This window comes from Montipora foliosa, chromosome 12, assembly GCF_036669935.1.
Source record: "Montipora foliosa isolate CH-2021 chromosome 12, ASM3666993v2, whole genome shotgun sequence".
Taxonomy (NCBI): domain Eukaryota; kingdom Metazoa; phylum Cnidaria; class Anthozoa; order Scleractinia; family Acroporidae; genus Montipora; species Montipora foliosa.
In genome coordinates this window covers 39,843,527-39,853,526 of record NC_090880.1, presented here as the reverse complement: position 1 = coordinate 39,853,526, position 10,000 = coordinate 39,843,527, and the positions used below count along the sequence as shown (strand labels likewise).

Genomic DNA, 10,000 nt, shown 5'->3' with positions numbered 1-10,000 from the left:
TACAAAACACCCATCAGTTTCCATAAATCTAAACACCTAATCCATAATAGACCAGACCAAATATTTTCTTTTTTACTTCTTACTGAACGACGACGACAAACGTTGTGACGATAACGAAGATTCCGACGACAAAACACTGTACCGACAAACAGACCGTCAGATAATAACGACTTGGACGAAGAAGCGGTGACTTCCGACAAAGACAACGAAGACTTCCGACGATGATAGCAGGCAGGGCCACCGACGAGGACTGCATCCATAAAAGCCGATGATTCAACGCCAACAGAGCCACCTGACTCAAACTGTTCAAACTGACTTTAAAACCGAAGAACGGCTCTACCTTGTATGATCAAGTTCCTGATTGTCAAATTTTGTTCGGTTGGTTTCTATCGCTAATGCTCGTGAAACACGTGATATACACCACGAAATACCCTTTATAGCCGGCTTGGGTTTGCTTGATCATGGGCTAGCTCGCCATTTCTCCGTGGCTTCTCTTCGAGCATCGGGCAGCATCTGGTTACGGACTCCACCCAAGACATTAGAAGTGGCTTCTGTAGCCAGGATAAGAGGGTGTACGACTGTGGCAGGAACCTGGCGAAGAACACCTCCCACAGCTCCAGTTACGCCTTTCTGTTCATGCTCGTCTTTCGCAACTTGTACTATTGTAGTGGCCGTTTGTCCCAGTCCCTTTAAAAACAACGCAAAGTCGGTTAAGTCTATTTCAGACGATGAAGCTCGGAATTTTAGGCAAAAGTACGGCTATGGTCGAACTTTTTCGCGAGTCGAATTTAAGGCATCAATTGTGAAAATATCGTTGTCACGACATGTAAAACTACACAACTTGCTTAATCAAGTTCCCAGTCGGAACCGAAGGCGGAATATTCTTTATTTGGGTCGACCAAAGTTCGGAGTCTAAACATGGCTTTAAGTCGCCATATAGTCGAGTGATTTAATGGGATGAGAAGAGAAATAAAGGAAAGGAAAGGAACTTTATTTAAGTGTCTAGTCCTTCTAGCGCTCGAGCACTAATTGGGGACACTGTAAACTGAAATTAAAAACTAACACAAATCAAGTCAAATGTTGGTTTTTGAGGAGAGGGGAAACCGGAGTACCCGGAGAAAACTTCTCGGTGCAGAGTAGAGAACCAACAAACTCAAACCACATATGACGCCGGATCTGGGAATTGAACCCGGGCCACATTGGTGGGAGGCGAGTGCTCTCACCACTGCGCCATCCCTGCACCCCGGAATGCTTTCAATTTAAAAAGGATACATGAAAACAACGCAATCTATCGCCACAGAAGAGTGTGGCCAGCGGTTAAAGAGTTGGGGGTCCCACTCAGTCACCTCATTTGAAGTTTACTGGTTGTCTACGTTTCAGACGAGTCTCTCTCTTATTTGTACCGTTTTCGACAAGCTTTCAATATTACAATGCCTAAATAAGCGTTATTTCCTTTCTATTCTAACCTCTCGAAAGACTTGGTAAGCATTGGTAACACCTTCCCTTAAATCGGCAGGTTGTTGAGCCAACCGATTCTGGTTGCGTTTAGCCGGGGAGTCTGGACTTACTACGTCGTACGCTGTCTCAGCCGCCGCCTGCAAACAATCACGTGGACTGGTATGTCAAAAGTAAGAGTTAACATTTGCAATAGAAAGTAAAACAAACATGTTAAATATAAAACACGTCTGTAAGAAATATTCCAAATTAAGACAACGGGATAACTCGATCAAATTACAGAGCCACTCCAAGCCGAACTTTCTCTGTTAACTTTAATTTTCATGGTCTGAAGGCGAGGTCATTGTGCATAACCAAACCGTTTTTGCAGGTGACCCCCATGTAAAGGTCACTCATAAATTGCAGTAAAAGGGTGCAGCCGACAGAAACGTAGTATTCCAGTCACACTACGTCTACAGATAAAGAGTGAGCATTCTGATTTTACCTACGTGCTTCCTATAGAATACCGACTGCTCCGCCGAATTTCTTAATTAGGAAATAAATGGCAAGGTGGCATGGACAACCATATCACACGCTCATTCACAACTCAGATACAATATTCGCGTCCAATCAGTATGGAATACAGATTCCCTGGTCTCATTTATCTGTGACTTTTTTGTGAAGAGTTTCGGCTTTGGATTGCCAGGTGAGGCCTGCCTGAGCTTTGGGCGGTTGAAGGATCGCCCCTTAATCATGGTCTTTGCACCAAAAGCGAAAATTTGAAGTTGGGATAAGAGGAAACACCCTTTCGTTCTAGAATGAGAGAATGGATTTCCTATTTTATGGGCGGCATCCTCACCTGGATAATCTGTACGACTCTGTTGGTTAGCTCAAGGAAAGCCATTGCAGAAGAGGTAGTGAAAGAGTTTGCACCCCTCTGTAGACCCCGCATGACACGCCCATCCCGGCGATACTGATCAATGGGCAGCCAAACCAGATCAACTAATCCCTGAAACAGCTGAAGAAATGAGTGCACGGGGCCGACCCCACCTAGTATCCCGGGCAACTGAGTGCCTTTGATGTCTGCAAGCCACTCGGACAAGGCATAATTGACGACTCTGTCAATGCCCAATAAGCCGCTTCGGCAGCACAAACGCTTGAGACGAAGCTCGGAACAGTTGAGTTGGGCCAGGCCAATCAGTAAACCAGCTAAGGTACCCTAAGTGTGAAACAAAGAAAGCCAAAATTATTCATATTATAAATTTCTAACTCCAAGCTTTCTCATTTGGTTCAGTGTATCTGGGTAGCCACCCGTTATGCCTTAGTAAGACCGTGACCTTTCGTAAAATTAATTGCACCAAAAGACGCTTATCCTAACCTAACCAAACATCGTAATTCCATAGGCTTCGTGCGATCCACTGGTCGCCTACGCACTAATTTTGACTGGGTGATCGGGGTGAATGACCGCTGAACCCTGGTTCAAGTTCTGCCCTCGTCACTAGCTGAAGTTGATCTACGTTGTCACCGATGAAACTCATGATCAATTAAATAACCAACCAGTTTGCCTTTGCCAGTTGGAATTAACTCTGTCGTGTTTCAATAATTTGTTTCATTCGCCCTGAAAGTGAAATCCCCTAAAGGGAAGTTCAGTTGAGTATTCTTTATTCCGGGTTGCTTCAAAAAAAAAAAAAAAAAAGAGAGAGAAACAAACAAACCGATTTTTGGAAGCTTGCGGGAAATGAGTTTGGAACCAACAGCGTCCACGTACCTGTTCCATATCGACTCTCTTTCCTTGATAGTCAAGTCTGATAGGCACCTCAGGAGAAAATATAAAGGACCTAAAGAAAGTGGGGGCTGGCTCAGAGGTATCTATCTCAGATCCACAAGCCGAATTCACTAGTGTCTCCTCTCCGTCAGAGGATTTTGATAACCAATCAGAGGAGGGCGCGGCAGACTTTATTGGACTGGAATCGACAGAACTTGACCCTAAAAGACACAAGTACCTCGTCATTGCTATGTTTTTTCCTGCTACTCTTAGTGATTGTTTAAAATGTCTTCAAACGCTCTCTAAGCCAATCAGGTGTAAAGCACAAGTGTGACCGACTGGTGAGAGTTTTCCAGAGCCTTCTGCTTTGTATTGTGATTGGCTGATATGACTGCCCAAAAATTCATGTTAACAATAAAATAAATAAATATTAAAATAAATAAATGTGAAAGTGTTAGTATTGATTACTTTCACTTACAATTTCGCGGGCACCGCCATCTTGAATAATTGTGACGTGTTACGATTGCGTTATTGTTCTGACAAAAAGTACTTTTCCTGATGGCTGTCGTTGCCTCAACGTCACTGCGTAGCTAACATGTTCCGCGATTTGCTTTGAAATCAAGTAAACCAACGCCGCTATAAATAGTAATACCTTTCGGGTTATTTGCAGCCTCTCCCATGATTTCTGAGAAGAAATTCCTCAAGAAAAATAGCGCATCCTAAGGGAAGTCAAAATAAGGGGAATAAGTAGAAAAACCACCAAGAACGGTATAAAATGAAACGTATACTTGTAATAGAAAACTCTTACCTGATCTACGTTGAGTCTCAGGGGCTGAATGGAGACCCTAAGGTTGCACTCTTGGGCCTTAAGACCGGCGTCAGGGCGTATATACAGCATCTTGAGCAAAATCTAACACATAAGGATAGGGTGACGATAAATTAAGGTTATTGAGACGTGATAACAGGGAGCTTAAGCAACGACAACGGTGACGGCAACAAGAACGTCACAAATTCGCATATTTATTGGGCAAAAATAATAGCTTTGCACGCCCTGCACGTGCCTTTTTCACTTTTGTCCATTTCTTTGCCGTCGTCAGCAAAACAGCAACGTTTGAGCCAAATTTGATGTGTCAAGAACGTCAGCACTTATGGATAAATTTTCATTTTCTCCCCTAAATTAAGCACCGTTCTGATCAGTGTCATTCTTACAGAATCACCACACCTTCATCATCTTAACAAGGTTGAAATAGAGCGGGTTTCAATCGAGTGTCGTAAAACCAAAACCAAAGTAATTACTTTGGCCAATCAAAAACGACGGAGACAATCCAGTAAACCAATCAAAACTGGAAGTAATTACACGTAGCCGACACAAAGCACGGGAAAATGTGCACGCGCGAGCCACGATTGGTTTTGGTTTCACTCCTGATTGGTTGAAAAAGTGGCACGAGAACTTTGAACCAATCACTGAGTGAAGTAATGCAAAACCAAAGCAATTCGCTAATTACTTTCGACACTCAATTGACGTATACGGATTTCTAGGTTCTTTACCATGTTAGCATGGGTCTGTTTAGGACAGGCCTCAGAGGTGTACTGGTACAGGAACTTGTTAATCTGTGAATGAGCCAAGCGGTCCCTTATCTCTACATCCTGTACGAGTAATACGAGTCTCGAGACCTGCTCCGTGTCCTCTGGATATTCCTCATACTGAAGACGAATCTGGAAAAGAAAAAAAAACAGAAGGGATGGGCCCGAGAATGGAAAACTCTTCGTTTAAATAGAAAAGGGGAAATGATACAGTTATTTGTCAGTGACGCCATCATGCTCATAATAACATTCACGTTATCCACAAATGAGTCGATGCTATCGCTTTACAATAACTAGTTCGTTTGTTCGACCTCTGAGCTACAAAGCATAAAAAGTTTAAGCAACGACGACAAGTAGCCACAAAGCAAGAATATTGTTGGTTTAAAAAGCGAAAATAATCACTCTTCAGTGCATTTCTTTGCTGTACTCCACAAAACAACAACGTGAAACCACCAAATTTCAGGTTTTGCCGGCAACTAGAGCATACAACAATGAAGCATTCATTTTCTATCTTCACTTTAGACCAGTTGGTACCCAACCCGTTACATGACAATTCGCCCATATTTTACAACCTGAACAAGATGGGGTAATGGCGATAGCAAATACATGAAAATGACGCAAAGGTGTAGTGTGCCCGTGAGAAGGATAGAATACAAGTTGCTTGGCAACGGGCGAAAAGGACAACTGAAAAATCCGAGAACTAGCAAGTGGGACACATTTTCCATTCAGGACCTAGATGAACGACCTATAGCTCTCCAGTGAGTAGCAGAATGGGTAAAGCATTCGACCGCTGACCGGTGTTACGGCGGGTCGTAGGTTTGAATACTGGCTAGGAATCTGATTTTAATGTTGTCGTCTCGCTCGTTGCTAAGCAACTTGTAATCTATCCTTCTCACGGGCGCATGACACCTTTCCACCATTTCAAGTATTTGTATAAACTGAGGCGCATGACTTTGTAGAGCCCGAAGACCAGTGGGGAATATCGTCCATTCAGGACCTAGATAAACGACCTTTGCTCTCCAATGATTTCTCGTAGCAAAATGGGCAGAGCATCCGACCCGTGTTACCGAGGTCGTAGGTTCGAGTCTTCCCTAGGACTCTGATTTTCTCAGTTATCCTTTCGCCCATTCTCTATTTTCGAATTCCCCATAATACACTTTGTTTGCCCCCCCCCCCCCCCCTCCCCGAATTTTGCATAAACCATTGTTTTCAAATGCTCTTGGGAATATGCAATGTCCCCAACAGCATTTGAAAACAATAGTTTACAAAAAATTTGGGGGGCAAACAAAGTGTATTATGGGGAATTCGACAATAGAGAATTGCCAAGCAACTTGTATTCTACTTACGATTGCGCTAAAATAGATTTTGGGGTGACGTTTTCATTGACGTTGCCGGCTTGCCGCTATTCTGTTTTCTTGTGGGAGCGACGACATCATTAAATTTTGAAACCTTATATGTAAATTAATTCAGCCTTGCGACTTTCTAAACATGAAGACTTTTTCTAATTTGTACAAAAATGAATTTGCTAATGTCTTTGACCACGACAAAGCATGCTCATGGGGTCTTGCACGAACTTGTGGATGCCACTGGCAACAATAGTTTAATAAGCATTTCTTAAGATTTTTACCGATTTAGTTAAGAGGTGCCTTGCATGGGACTGCAGGTCCCGTTTGCACCTTACCTTTTGGTCTTTTTTTTCTTTTTTTTCTTTTTTTCCTTCGGACCTGTATCTAACTATTTATTTAGAGGAGAGACTTAGACCAATACACCCATATCACTCAATGTACAAACAAAAGATTTTGCCCGTCTAGCCTCTCATTCAGCGTGAGGCTGGACGGGCAAAAACAATGCAAAGACAAAGCCTTTATTCCCCACAGACTCCAAAATGGCCGCCGAGTGATAAAGGTCAGGCCTATCCTCCTCTCTGTTTAATCTGGAATGTCAAATGGTGGTTTATTCGAAATGACAGTCAACTAGCATTGAGATGGTCAAATTTAAGGCCGTTAAATACATGAACAATTGTAAAGAAACAATTGCTATCCTCTTTACATACCTTGTTTAAATAAAACTCCATCAACACGTGATTATTCCTGTTTGGTCCTCCGCTTTTTCGAGAGAGTTTCTTGGAGCTGTTAGATGTCGGCTTCGGAGGATTTAACACGGTGGGTCTGACAGAGAAGGGGGAAACTGGCTGGCCTTTCTCGTCCACAGCAAAGCTTATCCTATAAGTGACAAACCACATCATCAGTAGGAAAAGACATGCAAGTTACTGTTACCCTCCCCTCTCTACAGCTCTCTCTCGAGTAATGCTACGTACGTTTTCTTTTGGTCACGTGAGGGCGTGGCGCCAAAATCTCGGCCACCGTACAAATGCCACACCACCGACATCTCCTTTACCGTGTAGCTTAAGACTGGAGGAGGGAAATGGCCAGGGGCGCTGAGCTGATCGCTTGGACCAATCTAAAAAAAACAAACCATTTCAAGAGTTGTTGTCAGAGGGCACCCACACAATCTCAGTGCCCAAAGTGTGAGATTTACCGCCTCAGGTTTCCACCCTATTGCCATTTATGCACGGATCAATGCGAAAGAAAAGTTTTATTACCTTCCCTATGATGCATTGTTAATTTATCTAAGAAGCCACATCGAGAGCGGTTGTTAACCCGTAGGCACACAATCATAGACCTCTATCATAATGGCTGCCAAAATAGAATATTCATTTGTTTCAGGGCTAACAAGCCTTTCTAGCCTCGCTACAACGAGCAAATTTGAAAAGAATATTTGTTTCAAAATGAGGGCAGTAGGTCTAATTACATAAATACAAAACAATGTAAAAAAACGTCGCCATGGTTACAACCGCCGTTCTGGCAATGCAAGTTGCAGACATTCAATCCCTGACCCGGACTGAGCAGTTTTAGATTCCAGCAGTTTGGTGTCAATGTTAGTTGACTATGCCCTTTTAAGTTACATACATCATTTTGTATTTGCTATCTTACATTACCGGGTGTGCTTAGAGTCTATTCAAGGTTACATCTAGTGATCAAGTATTCTACCACGAGGGATGGTTCATTGATAGAGAAGAAAGAAGCTGTGTGAGCTTTTACGGAACCTACCGGAATAGAGAAGTGATTTTCAACGACGTTGACTTTTTCATCAGCCAAAGATTTTATTATAACTTCATGACTCAAGCCATCTGGCTCTTTGTCAGGGTGCTCCAGAATACAATAATCATCATCGCTGTCTTCTTCTTCTTCTTCATCATCATCATTATCAACACCTTCCTGTCCCCGAATGCCAACAGGTGCGTCGGAGTTATCGTGAGCGTCGGGAGAGAAATCTTCCAAAGCGCTGATCATTTCATCGTCTGGAAACAGGAACAGATCTCGCCTCGGCGACCTGGAAAGCTGATGATTCAACTCTCCCCTGGAGCCCTGTGTGTTAAATCGAGAAAAGAACGTGGTGGTGATTTTAAACAAGACATTCAAAATGAATGATTCTTAATGTCGCAACAATAAATAGCGTTACCATAAGGAGCCTATCAACGGAGATTGAAAGCCGGGAGGCGGGGTGGGGGGGGGGGGGGGGAGACACTTTGCATATGAAGAGGGCGGCAATGCTCGTCGGAAATTTAGAATTACACCCCTACAGGAGGCCAAGCTGGGAGTGGCCACGATTTTTTTGACCCCCTAAAAGAGACCATACATATGACGGCGTTTTGCCCAGAACACCCTAAGTGAGATCAAAATCCGAAATTTACACCCCTGCGCAAGACGACGAGCATCTCCGCCCCTTTCATGATGTGAGTCTCCTCCCCCCCCCAGGGATTGCATGTCTGCGAAAGAAAACAATTCTTGGAAAATTTGAAGTAAATGATAAACGAACCGTCGTTTGTAGAGATTAAACCTCACATTAAATCCTTATCTTTGTAGTATCTTCACGTCGTCTCTGGCAATAGCGATCTTTGAATTGAAGTAGAACAATTCTAGTAAGCATGCTCAGATCGGAGAACGTGCAAGTTGCTACTATAACTACCACCACCAGTCTCAGGGTACCAGCGGAACTCCTTATACATTACACATAGTCAGTATCAAAAGCAATGAAATGAGTAATAAGCCTGTCGTTACAAAAACATACTCCAATGTTAGGCTCGCTTATATAGCTTTCAGAAGCTTTCAATGAAAGAAATGTATACATTTGAAGTGCGGGTTATTGACAAAATGTAGAAGTCATGCGCGCATTGAACTTGACAATTTAAGTAATTGTCTCTCACAAACACCTGACAAATAACGGGATTTAAACCCATGACGTCTGCGATGCGGGTGCAATGCTTTACCAACTGAGCTACAGATATGTCCAGGTTTGACCCTAATTAGATGCACGCGGATTTCAATAAGCGTCACGAAGTGTCCCCTTGCTCTTCTAGCCAACTTCAACACCACTTGTGTCTCAGAATACAGACAACTTATGTCACAAAGTGTCCACCAAAAACTGCTCTTTAAGTGAAGATTGACTGCTGCATTTACCCAAAGCTAAAAATAACGCCAACCTTTACCCCTACCTTATTGTTGAAAATAGGTAGCAAATACTTAGACTTAAAGGGACACTTTGTGTTGGATGTCAAAATTGGGCGTGCATCTAATTAGGGTCAAACCTGGACGTAAGTGGCTGAGCTATGAAGCCACTCAGTTGGGAGCAGATCAATTTGTTGGGCTCATTTGTTCCCGTGAAAGGACTCAATGAACGTATAAATTTGAAGTGCTGCTTGAATTTTCAGGTGTCTACAAGAGACAATTGCTTAAATTGTCCAGTTCAGCAAGAGGATCACTTCTATACTTCGATGACAAGCTTGTTGAAATAAGACTCAAACGTCCGCATATGACAGGCTCTTTTCGGCAGGTCGATTAATTTTACGTGTAAGGAACTATGAGGTACCTTTTCTTGAGTGGCTGCTTCCGCGGAGTGGGAATCTACCATGGCCTCTGTCATGATTGTGCTTAAAGCGCCTTCATCCACGGAACCCTGTTTGACCGGCGGCTCCATTGGACAGCGGCTTGGAGTCTGAAATTTGCATCAACTTAGTTCTTTACGAAGTGACATGCCCGGTCTGCCAATGCAACAATTCGATTTTCATACGTACCGATGGCGTTTTGGCGCTATCAGCAGGCTCCGGTTCATAACTGGGTACCAAGTCCCCATCGGCTGCAATGTACTGAATTAACT

At 43.2% G+C, this 10,000-nt stretch overlaps 1 protein-coding gene across 1 annotated transcript in view; it reads right to left on the bottom strand.

Annotated features, from left to right (window-relative positions):
- LOC137978884 (autophagy-related protein 2 homolog B-like) overlaps positions 1–10,000 on the bottom strand; it is a 43,285-nt gene that overhangs the window by 1,691 nt on the left and 31,594 nt on the right. Inside the window, exons 26-37 of the mRNA XM_068826000.1 lie at positions 9,918–10,000; positions 9,713–9,838; positions 7,894–8,211; positions 7,101–7,243; positions 6,837–7,005; positions 4,748–4,915; positions 4,008–4,109; positions 3,852–3,918; positions 3,203–3,420; positions 2,294–2,653; positions 1,467–1,595; positions 1–687 (exon numbers count right to left, since the gene is read on the bottom strand). The exon at positions 1–687 is cut by the window's left edge and continues 1,691 nt beyond it; the exon at positions 9,918–10,000 is cut by the window's right edge and continues 82 nt beyond it. Coding sequence (XP_068682101.1) covers positions 460–687; positions 1,467–1,595; positions 2,294–2,653; positions 3,203–3,420; positions 3,852–3,918; positions 4,008–4,109; positions 4,748–4,915; positions 6,837–7,005; positions 7,101–7,243; positions 7,894–8,211; positions 9,713–9,838; positions 9,918–10,000 — 2,111 coding nt within the window. The 3' untranslated portion in view covers positions 1–459. The remainder of the gene's footprint in view (positions 688–1,466; positions 1,596–2,293; positions 2,654–3,202; positions 3,421–3,851; positions 3,919–4,007; positions 4,110–4,747; positions 4,916–6,836; positions 7,006–7,100; positions 7,244–7,893; positions 8,212–9,712; positions 9,839–9,917) is intronic.